Below are 23,727 nucleotides of genomic sequence, written 5' to 3'. Positions count from 1 at the left end.
TCAGAAACCACCATGTTTGCTTTCTGCTGCTGCTTACCAAGATTCCTGTGAGCTGACTCAATCTCCTTGTTAACTCTGATAGGCAACGACGAAGACTGAAGATAGAACGGATCCACTTCTGCTGTACAATAAAATGACGCTGGCACAACTCCAGAACAACTTTTCACTGGAAATAAATAATATGGTAAGTGATAATTAATATTGATATTCTTGGCTGATGAGATTCAGCAATGAAGCTTGACGTGTTTTTCTTGATCTTACACAAATTTTAAGACAAACAAGATTCCTGCATTGCACCACCTATTACTTAAACATCTGCTGAATCACACTATGTATAGAAGCCTGTGCTTCCATACCCAGTTTTTGCTGACTTGGAGGCAGATCTTGCACCTCTGCTTCAACACAAAGAGACCAAAAAGACTGCAGTCAGCGATTCTCTCCAGCATGCTGTACGATTGTTTCTGACTGTTCAGGCCCTCTGTTCATCCAGAGCTACAGATTCAGACCCAAAGGTCCTCCTTTTCCCCAGCATTCCCCTATGGGATGATCATCCAAAGCAAGCAGAAAGGAGCCCTGGAAATTATGACCATACGTGAGGAAAATTCTGCCTGTTCCTCCCACTGTTGCTCTTGCAGGACATTTCAGCTCTGAACTGTCTCCTGTCCTGAGTCATGTGCCACTTACACAGCATGACCTTTAATTCGTGGCACCACAAAGTCCGGCTAAAGGGTATCTAAAGATATGATAATGCAGGTGTGCCATCCCACTAACAGCTCGCTTACCAGACCTGCCCGTGTTCATCATACACAGCATTTCCTTCCGTGTCCTGCACACAGCAAGCAGGTTAGCAGGGCCTGGCTGCAGTTACCGAGGTACAATGAAATAAGATTATTCCTACCCCAGTTTCACAGTCTCTGCTATTTTTATTGACTTGAAATTCTTCAGTTTTAAATTAGATGACAGTTCCATTCTGCCTAACTCAATTAGTTTCATAATTTACCTTTTCCCACAGATCTAACTTGACAAGTTACCATTACAGTCATAATGTCAGAATGCAATCATCATGTCAGAAGCTAACTTGTTCACAGGACGGTATTGCCCAGGTTATTTTTAGTTTCTGGGGAGTACTGCAGATCAGCAGTAATCATCTGCTCTAAATTTATCCAAAAATGCTCAAAAGACACATGATGGGAGTTGGTGCTGTTGTTGTAAAGGCCTAAGGATAGAACAGCAATTATTCCTAAAATTAGCTTTAGATTTGGTGCTTCTCTTTCAGAACTGAAGAGAATCTATTCCTGAAAGCTTATCTGATTTCTTCAGCTAGAGTTTGTCTGATACAAGATGTTACCCCCTCCTGCTTTCCTCTCAAGGGAACCAGGCAGGGAAAAAAATCCCCCCTGCCTTTCAAACAGATCAGCATAGCAAACATTTCAAAAATTAACAACATGAGGTTTTTTTCTTCAAAGGAAGCACAAGGATTATTTGCTTTTCTTAAATGCGGCACCTTCCTTCCCACTATGAGTACCCAGCCAGCCTGCTAAAATCACAACGTGGCTCTACAGTTTTGATTATGATTTTAACCTTCTGATTTGAATTGCTTTCTAAGCTAAACTGGTCCACAGAGCCTCATCTCCTATGACATGGACTGTGGGCCTACATAAGGAATTTAAAGTCGTCTGTTTAGCATCAGCTGTAAATCAGTGTCATTTATTCACAGAGGGAACGGGTAAATTGCTATCACAATATACAGCTCTGCACAGGCTGCAAGCAGAAGGATAAGGATCTGTCTGTCCCAGCCTGTACCACACAGAGGACAAGTAACGCAATGCAGATTGCTGAACATCAGCTGCAGGTGTGAACCCCCCAGGCAGGAGGACTCAGAGGTGACCATGTGTGCAGCCTGCCCTGCTGTGCAGCAGAGCCGTGGCAGCATGCAGCCCCAGCACACGGCCAGGAAGCAAGGCACTGCCAGCTCTCCAACCACTGCTGTCGTCCACCTCCTTTCTGAGGCACTCGATATCACTGACCAAAGACCAAGCAAAGCGCAATTAGTTTTATCAGCAAACTATCAAGAGTTTCCTGTTTAGAGTGCCCAGACAGTAGAATAACACTGTTCACATGGGTGGATGGGACAGGATGAAAACAACAGAAAGTAATCTTCACAGGTACTGCTCAGTGAGCGCTGTGTGGGCTCTGGTGAATACCAGCATTAAGCACGTGGGGTTTTGGCACCAGGGAAGCAGGAAACAATAGAGAACACCCATCTTAGTGAGAAGTGTCTGCCCTGGCATCCTGCTGTCAGATGCTCATGGACCTGCTATTAGACTGTTTCTTTTGCAGTATATCACACTGTGGCATACAGAGGAAAATTCATTACAGACAGTGGATTCGGTGTGTCTGTTTTAAAGCCTATTAAAATAAAGCTCTTTGTGGACTTCAGCATGTTTCAGAACAAGCCCTTACCGTCTGCTTGCGAAAAATTTCGTACTGCTCCCGTCCACAGAGCCAAACCGTGCTAAGAAATAAAGCTTCCTGTCATGCTTTGATTTAGAAAACCTCAGCCATATATAGCACAGGAATAAGTGAAATTTCACTGAAAATACCATTCCTGCTTTCCCAGGCTGAATAGAAAGAGCCATCACGTTTTTAATTGCGTTATTCTGAAAATAAAACAATGTCTGGGCCCTTTCTGCTGGCTACCATCCTATTTTCATAGGATTTTAGAGCACAGGGGATATAAATGATCCCAGATCAGCTGTTACTGTGATGACAGTACTTACAAGTAGTGAAGCTGTTGAGAGATCAGAACAACTATGCAAGGCAGACGTATTTTTAAAACTAGCCAAAGGCTGTTTCTGGAGCATTTAACCTTAAATAAGGTGTTTTCCTTTCCCAGGCATTCAACTGGTCAAAATTCATAAATAATATAATGGCAACTGTACAAATCGATGTTGAGAATACAGAACACGTGGTTGTTTATGACCCAGAATACCTTACCAAGCTGAAGCCTATCCTTACTAAGTACACTCCCAGGTAGGTATGGCAGAAATCTTTGTAATTTGCATTTTATTTCCAGTATATTTCAAAAGCCTAAACACATTCCCAGCTTATTATTGCTGTTTTATTACGTAGAGAACTTCAAAACTACATGGTCTGGCGATTCGTAATGGACCTCGTCAACAGCCTGAGCCGTAACTACAAGGATACCAGGAATGCTTTTCGTAAGGTGCAGAAATTCATCTTTCTTTTCCAGTTGTAAAAATGATCGTTGTTAACCAAAAAAGATGAGCTGGTCATGGCTGTGCTGTATGAAATGTAATGCATTTTGAATTTTGTGCACAAAAGCTAGACGTGCTTGCTAAAGCTTCGGTGTACACATCATTTAAATGACCTGCATGTAAGAGCTGCAGTGGATCTGAAAGGTGCTGTTCTGCCACTTGGTCTCTGTTATTTCCAAATGTGAATTGTTCCCCTGATGGTACATACGGTCATTTCAGTAACAGCCCCGTTTTCTCGCATGCGATTATGCAACAGTTTGGATTGGCTTGGTAGAAATTCCTCAGCATCCGAAGGAGGAGAGTCACAGTCAGACAGGATGGGTCCAGCCTTGTTTTTCATCCATTCCACCTTGCAGATATTGTAGTGCTTTTAAGGAAACGCTGAGCAGCCCCACGAAGGCTGCAGATGGAAATCTTTTCTGTTGCCCCAGCAGAACTTTCTGAGTTTAAGTTTGCTGAGCTGCATTAAAAACAGGTTAAGGCCATTTTGCTTCATCTGTTGGTGACAGAGCAAACACCTCTATGCACACATGCAGCATTTCAAGGAGATTCCACTTGCTACCAAAAAAAGGCAACAATTACTGGAGGGCGTTAATGGATGTTAATTGATCAGTTTGAGAGCTCTGTCTCTAGGCATTCCTCTTTAACCTCTCCCATTCTTGGCCTTTAGAGCAGTTTTCTTCTCTCTCCCTTACACGCTTTAAAAAGATAAAGAATACTGCTAATGATTCTTCTGTTTCCCCAGCCTGTGGAGGACATGCCCTTCACACAGTCAGCCCGTTTAGCTGCCATAAGTACAAAAAGGAGCTAGGTGCCCTGACTGAAGATCCATTAGGCACATCTACTCATCAGCTCACCTGCAGCTTCCATGGGCCCTGAGGTCACTGCTCTCTCTGATGTTTCTGTCTGACAGGCTCTGTATGGCACTACGTCAGAAACTGCTGTTTGGCGTCGCTGTGCCAACTATGTCAATGGCAACATGGAGAATGCAGTGGGACGGCTGTATGTGCAGGAAGCCTTTGCTGGAGACAGTAAACACGTGGTAAGCCTCCCAGCAAATTACCCCTGTGTGCCATGCAAACATCCTTTGTCACATATTACGCTTCTTTAGAAGGTTTGATTACACTTCTGATTCAACTGCTCTGCATACCAAGGTCAATTCCTAAAAGACCTAACCTTCGGGTTTGCTCCTCAAGCAGTGTACCACTAACAAGTTACAAGAATGCGTGTGCTATGAGAGACATCCCATGATACCTAAGTACTTCTGCATTACTAATTCTGAGCTGGCCTGCTTCCATTCAAACAACCACATTGTGAAGTAAGGTGAAATACAAAGACTGGATGTGCGCACACCTGGAGGCAGGAAGCTACCTGTGTACCCCACTTGCCCCACAAGCTGACCCAAGCTGACCAAAGGCACACGACTGCCTCAGCAGTGGGCCATGCATCAGCCAGTAACACCAAGGAGCAGTCCCTGCTAGAACCAAGGCACTGCTTACTCTTAGCACTGCTGCCAGATCACATCCTGCAAAAGTGCATCATCAAAGTGCAGCACAGGGACAATCAGTTCTTTCTGCCTTCACTCACATGGAACATGTCTTAAAACAAACCCGAAATGAAGATGTGGTTGCTTCCTATCACTCCTGTAATCAAAGCATAAGATACACCATTCTTGTGGTTGACATACATGAAATAATCCCATCAGATGCAAGACGTGCAACAGATGGATATCTGACAGATCCTTTGTAACCTGAATAATCAGCAATGTTTTGTGAGCTTGTGCCCATTCCCAGGCTGAAAGCGCTCCTTAACCTGAGCTCCAGATGTGAGTATGGTCCATTAACAGCACAGTCAGCTAGTGCAGGGGAAACAGGATGGTGGTAATAAACAATACATAAGCCAATAAGCCATAACTGTGGGAAAATAACAGAATCATTTCACATGTCTGTAACATATTGATGCTTTTTTTCAAGGTGGAGGAGATGATTGCAGATATACGCAGTGTTTTCATAGATACCTTAGATGAGCTCACCTGGATGGATGCGGAAACCAAAAAGAAAGCAGAACAAAAAGTAAGTGAAACCTTAAACACTGGAAATACTGTGTGTTTCTCTAAAGAATAAGCATGCAACTGTTTGTTTTCCAGAAGAGAAAAGCAGTAAAGCTTTTATACACATATATGTACACACATATTTACATAAATGCATATATTTCTGTTTATAGAGGCACAACAGCTTGCAGACTTTTTATGTCAGATTCAAATTACATGGGCAGGGGCCTGTCTGGAGGTAGGAGTACAAAATAAGAGATATCTATATGAAAGATGAAAACCTTCCAGGCAAATCTGTGCTTAAGTGGATAGAAAATGAACACCTACAGGAAAGTGATACTGAAAATGAGAAGAAATGATCTGTGGTGATTTAACCAGCTATTGTGAGCAGCAGGAAAAGAATAAAAAGTTAAACCACAGGCTGGGGATCTTTAATGAGTTCTCCTTTGAGGGCAGAAGCAGCTTCAGACAGTTCATGTAAGTCTGGAGTAATAAAAATCAATTGTAGAGAGCAGTGAATTGGCTAACTGAAAGAACTTTATTATACCTCTAATTTGTTATACTGTAGGGATAAAAAGTCTTCCACTTTGAGTTCCTAATGATGTTTTATTATGAAAATAATAATGCTTGGAAAATATCATGTTCATATTAATCGTAGAGCAGGACCTCCAAATCTTTGTGTTACAGAATCCTAGGAAAATAGCATTAAAAATAACCATTCAAGTATTACTGCTTTATCAAACATCTCTAGACTGCAGAATCTGCAAAAATACAATTGCAACTGATACCTCAAAGGCATCGCTGCAGTGCTTCTGGCATCTCGTGCACATTTCTCTAAGCGCACTGGTGAAAGAAGGAAAAAGACCCTTTCTGAAGATTTCCACTGTTATAATTAACAATAAACTTCACAGTGATTTCAGTGATAAAATAAAATAAAGTAAAAACTGTGTATAAGTAAAGCTGGGGGGTTTCTGTAGTTGCCCACCTGATTGATGACCGATCTGAAAATATGGGTAGATTTGCTATGGACACCAAACTGTCTTTTCCCTAGGCAACAGCAATTAGAGAGAGGATTGGTTATCCAGATGAGATCATGACAGATGACAATAAGCTGAACAGCGAGTACCAGGAGGTAAGCATCCACAACAGCACATCATTAGAAAAAGGTCTCAAGAGAGAAACCGTGGCTTTATCTTTATAGCCAAATCATCTGCATCTGCACAGAATAACTCAACCTTGTCCTCAGTTGTATAGAGGAAATAAGAATGTATTAAAATGCAGTGTAATACAGGTTTGGTCCAGCTCTCCTAAATCTGACACAGATTTAACACGGTTTGAACTGGATGCGAATGTTTGTAACTCAGTGACTGCATCTGTTTGGTCATGAATGTGAACTAGCTCCTAAATATGATGTGGACCACCTGCATAATTCAAACACCACCACTAAGTATTTTTCCCTCTTTCTTTGCAGCTGAACTACAAAGAAGAAGAATACTTTGAAAACATCATTCAAAATTTAGTATTTACCCAGAAGAAAAGACTGAAAAAGCTTAGAGAAAAGGTGGACAAAGAGGAGTAAGTATTTTAAAATACCTTATATAGATCTTCACTTAGTTTGTACAGGAGGAAGTACACGGTTGGAATCAGAGAAGATTTGATGACTTTCCTGCACTTTTTCCCCTATTAAGAGGGCAGGCTGGAGGGCATTGCTCCTTTCTCAAAGGCTGGACCTACATTAACAGTAGGATGATTTAATCAGGGGTTGGCATGGAAGGCTGAGTATTGTGGAGTAGCTCTAGTCTGGTCTCTTAGCTCCTGGAGTGGATTAAGTGGACTCTTGGAGAGCAGCTTTCCAATTAAGTTCATCTGAAAGATAAATTTCATTCCCGTGCATTTTATTTCTCTTGTGCAGAGATCACTGTGCAGTGCCAAACAAAGCACGATTAAATGAGGATGAGCAGGAATTTACTTCAGAAGTGCACTCCTCTGAATTAACGTAGATAAACCAGAAGAATGAGAGAGCTGGGATTGCTCAGCTTTAAGAAGAAATGGCAGCAGGGGACGGGAAATCATATTAGTAGATATACCTGGTGGGCAGAAGTAAAGCAGAGGGAGCAGCCTTCTCTGTGATGTCTAGTGACAGAACAAAAGACAACAAAATACAAGAAAGTCCACTTGCATTTAAGACACAGCTGCTTTTAACAGTAAGAGTGGTCAAGCGTTTGCACAGTTTGCCCTGAGAGGTTCTGGATTCTCCATCCTTGGAGATATTCAAAACCTGACCAGACATCATCCTGAGCAACTTCCTCTAGCTGAGGAGAGGCTCGGGACTTAACAATCTCCAGAAATGCCTCCCAGCCTCCATTATTACGCAATTCAGTCTCTACATTTGTACCTGTAGTTATTAACTCTGCCATCAAGACCTGAAATTCTAACCTCTATTCTTTCATTGTTGCTAGGTGGATAAGCGGAGCTGCTGTTGTCAATGCATTTTATTCTGCAAGTAGAAATCAGATAGGTAAGGTTTACCAAATTATTACTAAATCCTTCCAGAAGAATTTTTCTTTTTTAATTTCTCTGGTCCCCATTAAGGAATTGAAGAAGCTGAAGGAGTCCTACAGTCCTACATCTGTAGATGTTGCTGATTCAGGTGATCCATTAAATAGATTCCTGCAAGTATGATCCCGACATCTCCCACTGGGCTCCAGTCACTCTGCAATAGTTTGCACTTGCAGCACAAAGCTGCTGGTTTGGGCAGGAAGGGAATGCAGCGCTCAGGGAGGAATGGAGAGAACTCCCTGCAACGATGTTTCCGAAAGTTCATTAACTGTTTCAGTGAACACAAACTGTTCCGGCTTTGCAGGGGGTAGGGACGAAGCCGTGTGACTTAACTGACAAGCACTGCTTACGCTTAGGGATGGCCGGAAAGCCCAGTCGTTTTGGTAAGGTGGTAAAGCTGTGAGTGCTTTGAGCGTATTGCCAAACATTCAGCATTAAGCTCTGCTGAGAAGGCTTTGTTTAAAACAGTTTTGCTCAATAATTTATAGAAAAGAAATCACGATTTGTAAGATTGAAGCTGATGAGTGGAGGTTAATCTGAGCCACAAATTCTTACCTCACCCTGCAGCTATGGCACGTCAGGGTAATTAAAGCAGGCTGATCTTTAGAGTGATGTCTGAATTAGCTTAGTAACGTTCTTTAGAAACAAGGAAAAACATAACCTCTAAAAAGGAGTTTTATGCAGGATACATAGGAAATCTAGAGCTCCATTAATGCAACTTAACATGGCTGTGATCCTCACAGTTCCAGCAGCAGCACTTAAAGCAGACCTTAAAGAAGCCACTCAACATCAAGAAAAACAAAAACAAAAAAACACTAACAACAACAAAAAAAAAACAAAGCAGTGGAGCAGCTGCTAGGAAGGCAGTCCAGCATTTCTTCCTTTGGGTACCAGCAGCCCCTGCCCTGCAGCTGTACCAAATGGAGCTGATCCGTGTTCCTGACTTTGGGGAATGCTGTGCAACACTCACTCCTGGCAAAGAGTTACGGTTTGCAATCACATTCAGGAAGAAAAGCAGCATGTTCTTCTTTTGTGTAGGGCTGCACAGATTCTGGGGGAAACACTTCATGCTTCTTCCTGCCCTGGATGTTCCCAAAGCTGATTAGTAGCCTGTCTTTTATATCCCAAAGGAGTTCCACTCCCTTTCTTGTCTGAATCTCTGCTTGAAATGTATTCCCCTTTAGGAGGAATGCCTATCTGTGTTTTATGTAACAGAAGTCACAGAATAAATTGTTTCCTAAAGGGCAGAGTAGAAAAAAAAAAAATACAACAAAACTGTGAATTGTGCCATTTTACCCTAAAAACGGCTGTGGTGGCAGGGTGTTAGTTCAACTGAGCTGAAAGTCCTGGGGAACTGCCTGCCTCCAGGAAGGGAAGGTGCTCCTTTGTTTTCAAGCACAGGCTACACTGAGCTCCCAATGACTGCAGCTGTGTTTCAGGCCACCAGGTCTGATGCCCATCATTCTGAGTAAATTCCTTGCTAGTTGTGCGCTCCAGGAATAGAACGGCCTTCTGATGCCATACTCCAAGTATCGCTTTGTTTTTTCCAGTCATCAAAATAGCCGTTGCACGGGGCAGCATTTACACTCCTGCCTTTACTATCAGCATCTACTAATAAAAATGAACAGAGAAACTCGCAGATAACTTAATGCAATGCCAAAGTAACAATGACACAGAACTGTGACAGCAGCAGCAGCACTCTGCACAGGACAGCAGAAATTGTTCATTTTCTAACCTCTTTTTTTTTTTTTTCTCATGATTCTTCTTCCTCTTGAAAGAAATGGGCAGAACTGTGCTGGGATTGACAAGCAAACACAAGCAGCATGCTCTTCTTCATTCACAGTATGAGAACTGCCAGATCATTCTTTACATACAAGTTTTGTATCTAGAGAGAACCTCCGTTCATAAAAGATCACAACTGAAATATGATTTATTCTTACTAAATTGTTCCCTGAAAGCGTGGAGAAATTAGTGTAGAAGTGGGTAAAAAGAAGCTCCCTGTTCCAGTTTCCAACCTTGTCGTTTCCAACCTTTGTCCTTTCCAAACTTGTGATTCTATGATTCTATGAATTCTTTCACTGCTAGCATGGCCTGTTTGCCTCGGTCCTACTGGGAGTTACTGCTAGTTAGAAAAGAACAGATTTCTCTGACACTGGTTTCACGTGGGGACAACCGTTATGGAATGTTTTCATTCCCAGAGAACACCTTCCCATCTTTCAGGATGCTCTGATATATATAAAATAAAGCTACAGGAGTCTGATAATGCTAAGTGCTGCAAACTGGGAAAGTCCAACTGCTCTTTTGTAAAACTAAATAGTAACAATACACTGCTCATGATTATGCAAGTGTCCCAAGAGCTGTTTTTACCCCAAGCTGGTGTGGAAGGGGAGTGGTCGTGCTGATCCGTTCCTTATTCCCTACAGCCATTACCATGTGTAAACAAAATCACTGCTGCTGTTAAATCTGGGGGAACAGTGTGACTTTGGCACATGGACATCTGTAGAAATGGTCTGTTCACGCTGCGCTCAGAGCTGAATGAGGCAGTGCCTTCATCGTGTTGGTTTTGTTTTTGCAGTCTTTCCTGCGGGCATTTTGCAGCCTCCTTTCTTCAGTGCATCTCAGCCCAAATCTCTGAATTACGGCGGTATAGGCATGGTCATCGGCCACGAAATCACACACGGCTTTGATGACAATGGTAAGGTTGAGTTTCTAGTTTCAAAATGTAGAGTGCACAGAATATTTTACATGTCATCGTGCTTAATTGTTCCAGTGAACAAACAAAATGAAGACCAGGTTTCCATATAGAAGACAAAACTGGGATTTCTGAGATGTTATGGTGTTGTTCCCCACGATGATTTCCAAAACAAGCAGCCAAAGGGTTTCCCAGACACTCCTCTCACTGCCAGCCTGCAGACCTGCAGCACACCGAGCTTTTAGCCTTGTACCTTGTTGCTTACTTTTGCCAAAGGCTACATTGAAAGCATTTTCATAGAGAAGAAAAGCAAACAAAATAACAGGTGTAAGCTCCACAACACCCTGAGCAGTGTGTGCCACAGGGCACCTCTAGCTGTGAACTCAAGGGCCCAGCTGCTAGACCTGCTGCCCGGCCACAGCCTTCCCACCTGCACCCACACTGTGACCAATCCAGCACCATGGCACTAGTCAGAACTGTGCCATGACTCCTAACAGAGCCTTCCTCACTCCTTCTAATTCAGGCTGAATGGGTTTGTTTTATTCCTTATCTGGAACACAGCCCTTTCAGAGAAAGAAAGAAAAAAAAAGGAGCATATCACCTGTATGACTGCCTCAGTGCAGAGAGATTCTTTTTATGCATCATTATATCTGCTCGCCATCCTTCTTATGGCATCAAAAGCTTCTTTTGTTCCTGTATTCATCATTCTGTTAAAATTCTGTTACAGGCAGAAATTTCAATGAGAATGGAGACCTCATAGACTGGTGGACTGAGGAATCTGCACGCAACTTTAAGGACTTATCGCAGTGCATCGTGTACCAGTATGGAAACTTCTCATGGGACCTGGCGGGCGGACAGCAGGTAAGCCACATTTACTTATAACTACCAATGTTCGCTTTTTTTTAATGGGAAACCACAAAAATCTTATGTTCTAAACATAAAGGCAAAGCCTTTTTCACATGAATGGTTGAGGGAAAACAGTGAGAGACTCTTAAAAATAGCAGTAACAACTCCATAGCTGTACTGCCAGATCTGAACAAGGCAGCGGTACGTTCTGTCTGAGTGGCAGCCCCTGAAGCCCTTGCTCTACAGTCCTTCATGGGCCCTCAAAGGCTCTTCTTTGATTCCATTAGAAGAGAAAAAATAAATACATGCAGGTTTGATCTTCTTTCCCTAAAGCTTGATGTGCAAATAAAACATATCCCCATCAAAACAAATCCTGCTTGCTGCTCTCCTTCACTCAAAAGTTTCCTGCTCTTTCCTGAAGATAAGCATCTGAACTACAAAGCAATCAGGGCTGAGAACAACCAGGGGACAGAAGGACTGCAAGGAAAAGACAGAAAGCAGCCGGCTGATCTGAATGTAACCACACTGACAGCACTCTGCACAGTTAAAACCATTGGGCATTATTGCTGTCTGGAAGCCCTAATTCCATGAAACACCTTGCAGGACTGGGTCTGTCTGACGTCACTGATCAATAGTCAGTAACACACACAGCAGGCAGTGGTGAGGCAGCCATTCCTCATTCTGACCAGGAGACTGGCCCTGTTCCCATGGACTGCAGGCTGTAAAACTGCAACTGGAAGCAACAGCTCTGTCTACACAGATTCTATACAAGACTCTGTATCTGCTATACAAGAAGATATTCTTCTGACTCCTACTGTATGGTCTTTAGAGGCTAATCATTTATTCCACTGTAGTGAATAAGGAAAATATAAACCCTCCTGTGCTGAGGATTTCCTAATCACTTTTTAAACTGCTGGGACCAACATGGAAACCATTAAAAGAATTTTTCAGCCTGTTGATCTGCCATTTTTCACAGATTAAGTTCAATTTTCCGGCTCTGAATATTGTAACCCAGAGTCTTGGGCTGCAGGTCAGAAGTACAATGCCTTAAAAACAAACTCATAGTTCCCGTGCTAGCAAAGCTTTATTGCCATTAGTGATACCTCACTGCTTTATGAATACTGTAGCAGCTGAAAGGTTGCATTTTGCTACCAAAGAGATACCTAACTTGCCCAATATCCAGGAAAACACTTAATGACTTCCTAGCAGATTAGCTGATGTCTGTTAACTGGTAATTACAAGTACCTGGAGTTTGGATTTAAATTGTTTTGTAGACTCAGGACAGATTTTGCTTACTTTCCCTAGCAGGAACTGCGATAAGAAGGTGAGCATTAAAAACACAGAGAAAATAGAAAGAATGAATGAACACACAACTAAGCATCAGAAATTCAGAGTAATGAGATACAAGGTCCTAGAAAGCCACCTTCACAGGGAGGAAGGAGGTTTGGGAAAACAAGAGTGCATGGATTTTGAGAAAAGGGAAAAGGAGACTTCTCAGAGGTTCTTTCTGTCATAGTCTTCTCCTCCAACTTCAGATTTTAAGGGAATTCTCCACATTTAAAAGTGAACTAGGCACACCATTTGTGATCCTGGATCAGCTCTTCTCTCCAGAGACTGTATTCTCTTTTTTTTCTTTTTACAGCTGAGTGGAATCAACACACTAGGAGAAAACATCGCTGATAACGGCGGCATTAGACAAGCATATAAGGTGAGAAGTATCCACCTTTTTATTTTAGCCAAAATCATCATAGGTTGGGACAATTCATTTCAGAGCATTTGGAGAAGCAGCACTGCTTTGTGCATGGGACAGGACCACACCTCAAAGCACACCTTAAAACCTCTGACAACTGCTGTATCTCTGTCATCCTATTAATTGTCTCAGGCCACATTTGAACAATCTCCAAACTAAACTGATGATACTGAGCAGATCTGGCCACCTGTCTTCACCAGCATTTCTATACTAGGAAGGAGGAACAGAATGATTTTCTTCTCACTTCTGTCCAGAGGCATGGAGCTCTATTCACTATAAGTACTGCTCAGAAGCTTGTCTCATACACGTGACTGGTGCCCCCTGGGCAGGTACCCAAAGATGTCAGTGATATCTGGGTTCCCTGTCCTAAGCCTTCCATGGGAAGCTTGTCTGCTTTCTGGCTTTCCTTTCACTCTCTTCCTGAAATAGATATCTAATTATTTGGATTTACCGTCTCAAGAGTCTGAAAGTAAAACAAGGTCTTCTCTTTGTGAATGCAGGTTGAGAGATAAGAACAAAGTCAGCTCCTCTAGGCCTTTTCCATGTTACAAATCTGACAGTGCAGGCCATGGTAACACAACGCTTTGTCTCCTTCCCTGAACACCTCATTCTGTAGCAAAATATCCAACACTTGAAAACACGACTGCTGTCATTGCTCAACAAAGAGCCTGCTGGAATGCGTGGGCTAAGTCACACTTCTCAGACTTGTCACACCTCTCCTGCAAGCAGGGCCATCAGCAATGCTCTGATCAATAGAAACTTAAATGCTTGAGGGCAAACACTACCATTAGTAAGAGATTAAAGAATGATTTGTAAGTCTAAAAGAGGAGCTGCTATGTCATAATAGATCACTCTGTTCTTCAGTTACGTGAATACTTACACATGAAAACAACAACACAATCCCATAACAGAGCATTCTCTTTCTGAAAGGAATGGGCGTAGAGTGAAAAAACAACAAGTCAGAGAAAGCAAATTGGACTTCCTTAGTTATGACGATATCAGGAGCAGTAAAAAACAACAAAAGTATCAAAAACAAAAGGAACCCTGAGAGGCCATCCAGTTCACCCCCATCCTTGCAGACACAGCCAACCACTCCAAGCAGTCTGTAAGAGAAGATCCACTATATCCTTGCTGTAGTTTGAATGTTATCTCAACTTCGCTTTCAATGGTGGAAACAAAGAACAATCTATTCTTTTCTTTTCGGCCACCTTTTACATACTTGAAGACCGTTATGTAAAGCACAGACTTCTCTTCTTTAGACTAAACAAACCCAATTCTTTCAATCTTTCCTCATAGGTCATGTTTGCTAGACCTCTGCTCATTCTTGCTGTTTTCTTCTGGATTCCCTCCAGTTGGTCTACGTCTTTCTTTGAGTGCAGTGCTCAAAACAGTACAGAGTGCTCCAGCTGAGACCCGGCCAATGCCAAGTAGAGTATAAGGATTCTTCCCTGTGACTTATATAAGATGCTCCTGTTTATACATCCCAGTACAATATTTGCCTTCTTTGCGATATCGCGGCACTGCTGAGTCTTGCTCAGCTTGTGAATGACTACAATTTCTGGAGCCTTTTCAGCAGACCTGCTTACTGCACGTCCTTCAACTTACACTTCAGTGACTGACTTTACTCTTCTGGCAGCCTGGCACTGCCGTTAGTCAGAATATTCCTCCAATCTGCCCACATCTTTCTTTAGGTGGTGGCAGACAAACAACACACTGACATACGGCCTTTATGAGAAACATGAAAGCAGTTGTTCTTGCTATGGGTAGGTTTTAAAATCTTTTGCAATTTGCTTAATAAAACCAAATCAAACCGTTTACTTGTAGAAATCAGGTTTTCATAACGCAACATTGAATAATTGACAAAGCTGATTTCTTCTCTCTGCAGAATCAATTTTATGTTAGTAAAGCTGGATCCTGGAACCCTGCAATGTACAATATACGTGTATTTGATCAATATCTGAGAGGGGAAGAAAAAGTTAACAGTTTTGCAACTGTTGAAGCTTTTTGCCACACATCTCTTACCTCATTAGGGACAAGAAAGAACAAGGGTAGGAGTGAAAGATGAGTAAGTGCAGGAGGAATGAATCCTTGGATCATATCTTGGATTGTCCTGGAGATCATTGTTGCAGAGGCAGGCTGTGGTGCACAGCCCAGCCACTGAGCCACAGACCAACATGCTGGGGGTCCCATGTGCTGGGTTTCAGGTGAGATGTGTCAGCTCTGCTCTGCTCAGGACTGTGCTTTAGAAAGCAGCACAGAACCGTGCCTTCCCACGTTCACCTTTACCATGCAAGGTACAAACTGAAAGCAACTGACAGTAATGCCTGACCCACAGAACCTACAGGAAACAGCTGCTGCAGGTAAAGCCTCATACAGGCAGCTCTGAACACTGACAGGCTGCTTTAGCACAGAGCTTGCTGATGCCTCACTACAGCAACCCCTAAGTCAACAGAAGAGAATCTCACAGCCATTTTCTTTTACAGAACGTAATCTGTTATTCATTAATTAACCCCATTACAGGATTGCCTAGGAAAATATGTAACCATTCAATGGAATTTAATACATAAATTATCATAAAGCTTGACCAAGTGTAACATTAATTCTCCACAGGTACTGTATTTCAGAACACCGTACTCATTAGCATCCTTAATTTCTTCCTCTATAAAAAAGATGCATGGTTGCACAAAGACCTAGTGATCTGGATGTGCCTGCCTTGCTGAAATTACTCCATTAACCTTCTCTTCTTTGCTGTTTTTTTGTGTTGTTTTTTTTTTTCCTTTTTGGTCACAGTAAATTGCTTTTCTTAAGCCTGTTCCTCTTACTACTTAATCTAATGTAAATGAGGCAGTGAGCCTGCTGTACAACTCTACTGCAAAGTCCATTCACTGCAAATCCTGCACTGATACGGTCAGCCCAATCAAACTGCAGTACTAAGGAACGGTCCCATCTTTCTCTCCTGAAAAGCAGCATGCAACAGGATAGACGGCCAAGGCAGTTTGTGAGAAATTGTGCCAAAGAATCCACCGCGTTCCTCCTTGTCATCGCTCCGTGTAGACTGCACAGATTGGAAGTTGTAACGTTTCTGCACAATTCATTCTGCAGGCCTACGAGAACTTTGTGAAAAAGAATGGGAAAGAAAAACTTCTCCCCGGTCTGGACATGAACCACCAGCAGCTGTTTTTTCTGAACTTTGCACAGGTATTTCACGTGCTCGATTGAAGGCTGTGAAAATCACTCCGTTACGCTTTAACAGTATGTAGGCTGACTTCTTAGCTCTCCTAAGAGCCGCTAAGCTGAGCAGCATTCTTTGCAAGGTAGTGAAAGTAAAGTCTTCTGAAGTAAAGTTTGTCTTACCTACATAAATGAACTCACCTAGAAATAAATCTGGTGGGCAGACTCTTGTGCTCAAATGCCTTTGTTTGAGAATTAGAATACACTTTAAAAATAATAATACATAGTTCTATTATGTTCTAACGTGAAATTTAATCTCACAGTATTAAGCATTTCATTGTGAAATGTCAGCAGGTTTCTTCCTGGACAATCTCATTGCTAACAGATGCTTTTCTTTGTTATGTGTAGGTATGGTGTGGAACATACAGACCAGAATATGCTGTGAACTCCATCAAAACTGACGTGCACAGCCCAGGCAAATTCAGGTCAGCATGCATAGCAATCTTCAGTGTAACTCCTTAATATAACACAGCTTTCAGCTACTGAATTCAAAAAGTCCTATACAGAAGGCTAGGCTTCATTTGCCTGGGTAGATATTTAGGCACGTACAGAGCACGAAGACAGCACAGTGCAAATGGCTGAGGGAGGCAGACTGCCCCCCAGCCCGAGCACTGCTTTGCTGATAGGAACTGTGCCAGGAGGTACACAACACCACTGTGCTCTCTCCTCTTGCAAAGGTAACGGGAGAGTTCTCTAGCTGGAAGGTTACTTGTCCTCAAACAGAAACAAAGCTCTGTGAGTTGGTGCAACACACAAGCGTGTATTTTCTGTCCTGTATCTCTGGTTAGCCTTACCAAGAAAAGGTGGGCTTCAATTCAGTGGAGGCATACAGAAAACTGGCAGTTCAAAGTTAAAGTCTTAGGGGCCATTTGTTCATTTTAGGCCAGAGCAACGTGCTCATTGGTAGTGTAACAGCGCTTCTGCTCTAACAGTTTTGTTTGGCACAGTGTGGTGAGATGATGCAGTAATGCAGACACCAACAGCATATCTCACAGCTCTGAAAACCTGTCATCTCCAAGCCCCATATACACAAGAGCTGATATCGCTCCTGATACAATTCAGGGCATTCATTTCAGTCTCTCTCCTTCAGTGGCTTTTCACAGGGCTATCTTGTTTGTCCCACGTACTCAAATATCTGGTGACAGTAGTGACTGTTCCTTCAGCTGCTGCCTGACTGGCATTTCTCTGTGGGTGGTTTCTGTACTTCCTGCACATCTCTCACAGAGGCCATTTGTGTAAAGTCCTACGCTCAGCTGTATTTGGTCTCAGTGTTAACGAGGCTGTACTCTGCCCCTTCCTTCCATACCTAATTTGTACAAATCACGAGTCCCGCAAAATCCACCAGTTCAGCATCTTCACACAATCGTATCTGTGCACATCTTGAACACACTACATTATGTGTCGTGTTGTTCCTCAGTCAGTAGGAAGGACTATAAACTCTATATCCAGTTACACAAATGTTAATGAGGAGCCACAGCGACGCCTTCAGAAGGTGAGGTAATTTTCAGGATGGGGCCCACAGAAGAGCTCTAAAAAGGAAGGCATTTCAGTACAAAGACATACCCACAAGATGACTGAATCGTGATGCTATTAAAACCACACGAGGGCTCCCGATGCACTGAGCTTGATGGAGTTTGGTTGGATTATCTTTTGGTTTTTCAGACACCTGCTACACTAACTGCAGGCTGCATCTCCTATGGGTAGGACAGAGAGTGCTTCAGAAAAGCCACTATTAGCACAGAAGAACCTTAGCTTTTGAGTCAAGAGCTCCAAGTACTAGACAGGTAGAACTGTCTGTCCACTAATAAAAGAAGTAACCAGAAAGATGGCTTAGATCAACTCCTCAAAGGCAGCAAAACAGAGCCTGCATCTGAACATTAATGTGCCATGTTAAAACCCAGCAGGTGCTATGCTCCAGATCTTCACGTTTCTGGGAATGTTAGAGAAGGCAACAGAATTCTCACCCTGCTGCTGTGTTGTTTGTTACTAACAAACGTAAATGGAGTTTACATTTACTCCCAGAGCACCTTTTGCTCTGTTTCTGGCAAAATCACATTTCAGCAGCTGCAGTCTGTAGATCACTGAAGCACTGCTGGATCATTTAAACACCTTGCCTGAGTTCAGCTGCAGGCCCACATCCATGTGTGCTGGTATCCAAGTCTGACACTCTGAGCTGAAGCTGCTGCCCCATGTAGGTATGTCAGCACTCTTTCCATTACCAAAGCAGCGAGCGGCTCCTCGCAGTTACACATGTTCACAATTACACACACACGCTGCCTTAGCTGGAATTTCCTCATATTCACTGGAGAGCTCTTGTTTGTTTGAGTCTTTATTCCAAGAAACTCCTTCACTGAAACATTTGTGAACGCCCAGGGAAACAGAATCCTCTTCATTTAAATCTGATTGGAGTAGAAATGTAAATGAACATCCCGGGAGAAGGCAGAGCTGCTCCTCCACCTCAGAACCTCATCCTCCTGATGCCAGGAAAGTCATCAACAAAGCAGAGCTACGAAAAAATGCCAGTGCAAACTGAGGATGGGCAATACGTGATGGGGGAAAAAAGGTTAAAAACAGGGATCTTTCTGTTTGGGCTGGTTTGCTGGTTGTTGTTTTTTTTTTTTCTATTACTAAACAAAGGGAATTAAAAATGCCACTATGTTCTTGTTTTGTTTTAAAGGGTCATAGGATCATTGCAAAACTCTCCGGAGTTTTCTGAAGCCTTTTCATGCACCACGAAAAGCTACATGGATCCTGCTAAGAAATGCCGGGTTTGGTGATGGAGCTTCGCAGCACGAGGAGCCTTCCAGAAAAACAGAAATTGTGAACTCATATTGACGAGAGGCAGAGGGAAGAAAATCGAGAGAAAATTGCTACAGAAGTCCCTTTAATCCTCAGTAAGCAGGCACACAAGAAGCAACCACACCAAAACCAATCTGTTCCTCCAGTGAAGGGTAATACCAAGGCAGCGCTCAGCTCTTGTGGCTGTCGCTGCTCCTCAGCCAGCCCTGCAGGATGCACAGCACCGTGCACAGCGCTGCCCTCACAGCTAACCCCGCTCCCCACCCGGCTATGGCTTTTTGCATCATGTTTTTTAAATGCCAGAGTACAACACACCATCTCCCGCTGGTTGATGAACGTGGATTTCTGATCGAGCAGAGGAAGGAAGCATCAAGTAACACGTGGTACTGTTGACCATCATATGATGACGAGGCAGCAGTTTGCATCCTGCGTCAGCCGCTGTACCCCCTGCTGTTAGGATAAATCTGTTCTACCAAATGTTTTCTACTTGAAGCCATTTATGCAAAGGGAGTCCAAAGACGTGCCGCAGTTAAATAACCTCTCGCTAATTATTCCATTGTGTATTATCTGAACTCACATTTACAACAGTTTATTTACTGCTTTCCAGCCAAGTTGAAATTGTAGGTAATTTATTAATTGTTGAACGCCTAATCTGTAAGATTGTGATCAAAGACCCTCCCACAATTTTCTACGCTTTTTGCTTTCTCTAATGTTGGTCTTTTTTAAAGTTTCTAGCAATGTATAAATCACAGTTTTTGTATTTAAATCTGAGTTACACTTTTGACTTAAACAACTGTAATATATTTGACCAGCATCTGCATAGAACTGGCCAATTAGAGTAATGAGTGGAATCAGAGAGTAAGATGCAGCCTCCAAAACAGATGTGCAGTGGAGGACACCAGTAAGAGTACTGTCATGCACAGCTTCAGACTGACTATCTCAGCACTGCGGGTTTCTATCCTGCACAACATTGGTACGTGCTCCAATGGATGTCAGCCCTCACACCGGGAAAGCTGCATGGCTGCTTACATTAACAGAGCTTTAAATGAGAATGGGCTATAAATCTGCAATGATAGGTACTGAACATCATCATGCAGATTGCAAAGGAACTGCTTTGTATACCAAAGCAAAGAGATTTCCAAAACTAAGTGGCAGATACCTCAGATGACTGCTACAATAGGTATATTTGAAAACCTATCTTCCTTTTAGCTTTTTGAGTTCGCCATCTGATAAAAACATTTTGATAATAAACTGAAATTATAAACCAAATGCAGTGCGTGTTCTTCACAGGAAGTGGAGCAATACAGAAGTGTATTGTATGTGGGTTTCTATACGTGCCACAGGTTCTCAGCTCTCTGCTAGGCTCCTTTCTTCCCTCTTCATGTACCTGCCTTAGGCCTCCTTGCATTTTCCATCATTAACCAGCTCACATCTGAATGAAATTCAATCTTTTACAAACTCGAGCCCACTGAACCATGAGAGGGAGTGCCACTATCCCATTTTACAGATAAATACAGTAATACACACCAAAGGTGGAAAAGAAAGTCAGAAAGTAACTTAAAAAAGCGTATCACTAAATACAGAAGAAGTAATTCTAAAGGTAACTAAATAAATATGGAATCACTAGTAATTTGTAAATTAATAGAATGGCAAATCAAGCATCTTTCTTATAGTAACACGAGTACATTGGTACAGGTAGGTCAGTTCTGTTCAATAGCAGAGCAGCAATCTTTTCTGATACACTTATCACCTGACATTCTGTTTGCCTGCTGGACAGACAAAACATTCACTGTTGTTGGACAGACGGATACTGCACCTAACAGAGAAATAAGGCGCACAAGATGTATTTCAAAAACCAAACTTTAACCAGTAACACTTTTGATTTCCACACTCATGAAAAAGTGAAAATCAGGTATTCCATAAGAGAAACAGAAAGCTGGCAATTGAGATGTGAGATACCTGACTAAAAGCAAGCAGTGAAAAATCACAATACACCTTTTATCACAGCTTGCAAACTAATTAGCACCAGCGAGGCTTTTCCTTTTCAGGATGTTAATGTCAGGGAAATATTTATAGGTATGCCACAGGAAGCATCCACCAAAGGCCTCCAGAACAACAAAGCCTGAAAAACATGTCGCTCAATGTGGCATTCCTATCTTGGAGCACTCCAGCAGACCTCACAGCAGGAGCAAAACTCACAGGCAACTGCATTGCTGCTTTCTAGGACTGTCCTTGTTCAGGAGACCACCACACTGAGCGCTGAAAGTTGCAGAAACAATCCATGTGGCACCACTAATGTAGCACCGTGCTGCTGCAGCCCCCCTTTTGTAACATTCACTGCTTTGGCTGCACTGCCTAAGAAAGGGAGTTTCTTCTTTACTGATAACTGCACAGAACGAAGCTAACGTGAGAAACAGAGATAGGAGGAATCTGTGACTGTGTGTAGAAGAAAAATCACAGCATGCCCTACCAGGTGAGTCACGTGTTAATTTTCAAAGCCAGGAAGAGTCAAAGCAAAAAAGAACAGCATTATTGCCAAGAAAGGCTAGGAATTTCTGGCAGAGTCTCCCATTCCACAGAGAAAGGCACCTATGTTAATATCCAGTGAGTACTTAAACTGATCTCAAAAGTCATCTGCTGAGGTTTAAATCACTGCACTAACCCAAGCCAAGTTTTTAAAGTGCTGTTTTATCAGTAGGTATTGCAGTCAGTTCCCCTCCAGGAGAGCCACAGCAGTGCACATTTGATCAGCTGCTCTGAGAGCACGGCAGAATTTGAAGGATACTTCAAGGAATATAACAACCTCTGGCAGTGTTCCACAGCACAGAAAGCATTCTGTTCAGAAAACAAAGCAGCAACAATAAGTATAAAAATATACATCCCGAGTTTTGGCACCAAGCAGATTTTCCCCCAAATTACTCCGATCCCACATGCCTCTCTGTCTCCCTCAGCTTGCACTACATCGAGCTGCTCCTCCCACACTGCACACCAGGACACCACAACCTACCATGGCGTGAAGTTACAGCAGTGACTCAACACAGAAAGGTTTGCAGAATCACCCTTCGATACAAACAAGCCCTGATGAGCCCAACCTCTGGGGCTCAGTAACAGCTCGACAGCTGGATTTGTGCCCTCACATGGATATGTTCCATCCCTCACGTACGTTCAGCTGGGCACTGTGTTGCCCGCTGTCTCAGCTGTGGGATGAGAAATGCTCAGTGTGCTCCACACCACACATCGTTACCTCAGAAAAGGGCAATGTTTCCTGTGTTCCTCACTGGAACAAGCAGACTGCCCTCCCCACGCTGCAGACCCTTACAGCCTTTACAAGATCCATACAAAGACAGCTGAACGTAACATCCATCAACCACGTATCTGGGACAAAACTTCTCACAACAATATTCACAGCTGTGAATTTCCACTCCCAGCTGCTGCTTTGCACTGACCTCCTGGTGACAACACCACCATTCAGTGCCCTCCACCGACCACGCAGACACTCACGTAGCATCACACGCTGAACTGATGGGAGCAGCAGGACACAGACAGAATCCTTTGTGAGCACACACATGATGTAAACCATCTTACTTCTTTAAGCCTTCCTTCCTTACATGGAGATTCACTGAGACAGTTTTAAGATTATCAGAAAGATTTCCATCCATTCCCACCTGACTGCCCCACATCTGCTCCAAGTCTTGTGTCTCAATGATGATACACCAGTACAATACTGAATGAGAGCCAGCTCAGTATCCATCCCCATCTCCATCACAGCAGATACACAATACAGCATCCACTTCTGTCTTACTACATACAAGCACTGCTATATATTCATATGAAAAACACCTGTACAATTCGGTTTCTGTAGGATCTCAGAAGTCAGAATCCAGCCCAGAGTAGAGGCACGACATGGGACAGACCATCCTGCACAGGGTACCTTTGGGGTAGTTACGCAGCACTTCACAAACCGGTTAGCCAATTATACTCTTCAATTAGTGTATTGTAGATATTCCGACACTGCATTAGGCAGAGCACCAGAACATCAGGAAGGCCAGTGGAACATCAGAACTGATACAGACAACGTGAGTCGGTATTGTAAGAGCAACCAGCACAGGAGCAGAAGGCAGATGCCCTGCTGGTGCTGAGACATCCCACACTAGCTGCAGTTTCTTTAGGACTGGGCCACATGCCCATGAGTGCTGCGTGTCTGCAGCCCAGCGAGGAGGTGATGAAGTGCAGCAAAGTCGTTAATCAGCGTGAGGAGCCGTGGTGACCTAGACTAAATGGATGGCAGAGAGCACGACTCAAACCACTGCTAGGGAAGAGCTGTGACAGTGAGGATTCCAACTGCAGCTGCCCCGAGTGAACCACTTCTGTCATACATCCTCAGCCAGACCCAACCACAGAGCACTGCAGGCTCATCACAACGTTTCTACCTGTTTACAACACTTCCTGCTCCATTGAGGACAACTTTTGGAGCTGGGCTCAGTGAACAAGCCTGCTTATGGCTGCCCAATGCTCCCATCTC

At 43.1% G+C, this 23,727-nt stretch overlaps 1 protein-coding gene across 1 annotated transcript in view; it reads left to right on the top strand.

Moving 5' to 3' along the window:
• MME (membrane metalloendopeptidase) overlaps positions 1–20,471 on the top strand; it is a 36,632-nt gene extending 16,161 nt beyond the window's left edge. Inside the window, exons 10-23 of the mRNA XM_072344309.1 lie at positions 83–184; positions 2,897–3,033; positions 3,133–3,226; positions 4,192–4,320; positions 5,252–5,350; positions 6,380–6,460; positions 6,800–6,903; positions 7,788–7,846; positions 10,463–10,582; positions 11,307–11,440; positions 13,068–13,133; positions 16,278–16,373; positions 16,755–16,831; positions 19,084–20,471. Of these exons, the coding sequence (XP_072200410.1) occupies positions 83–184; positions 2,897–3,033; positions 3,133–3,226; positions 4,192–4,320; positions 5,252–5,350; positions 6,380–6,460; positions 6,800–6,903; positions 7,788–7,846; positions 10,463–10,582; positions 11,307–11,440; positions 13,068–13,133; positions 16,278–16,373; positions 16,755–16,831; positions 19,084–19,183 (1,398 nt within the window). The 3' untranslated portion in view covers positions 19,184–20,471. The remainder of the gene's footprint in view (positions 1–82; positions 185–2,896; positions 3,034–3,132; positions 3,227–4,191; positions 4,321–5,251; positions 5,351–6,379; positions 6,461–6,799; positions 6,904–7,787; positions 7,847–10,462; positions 10,583–11,306; positions 11,441–13,067; positions 13,134–16,277; positions 16,374–16,754; positions 16,832–19,083) is intronic.
• Positions 20,472–23,727: the final 3,256 nt, after the last annotated feature.

This window comes from Excalfactoria chinensis, chromosome 9, assembly GCF_039878825.1.
Source record: "Excalfactoria chinensis isolate bCotChi1 chromosome 9, bCotChi1.hap2, whole genome shotgun sequence".
In the NCBI taxonomy this organism is placed as follows: Eukaryota; Metazoa; Chordata; class Aves; order Galliformes; family Phasianidae; genus Excalfactoria; species Excalfactoria chinensis.
This window is presented reverse-complemented; position numbering and strand designations above follow the sequence as displayed.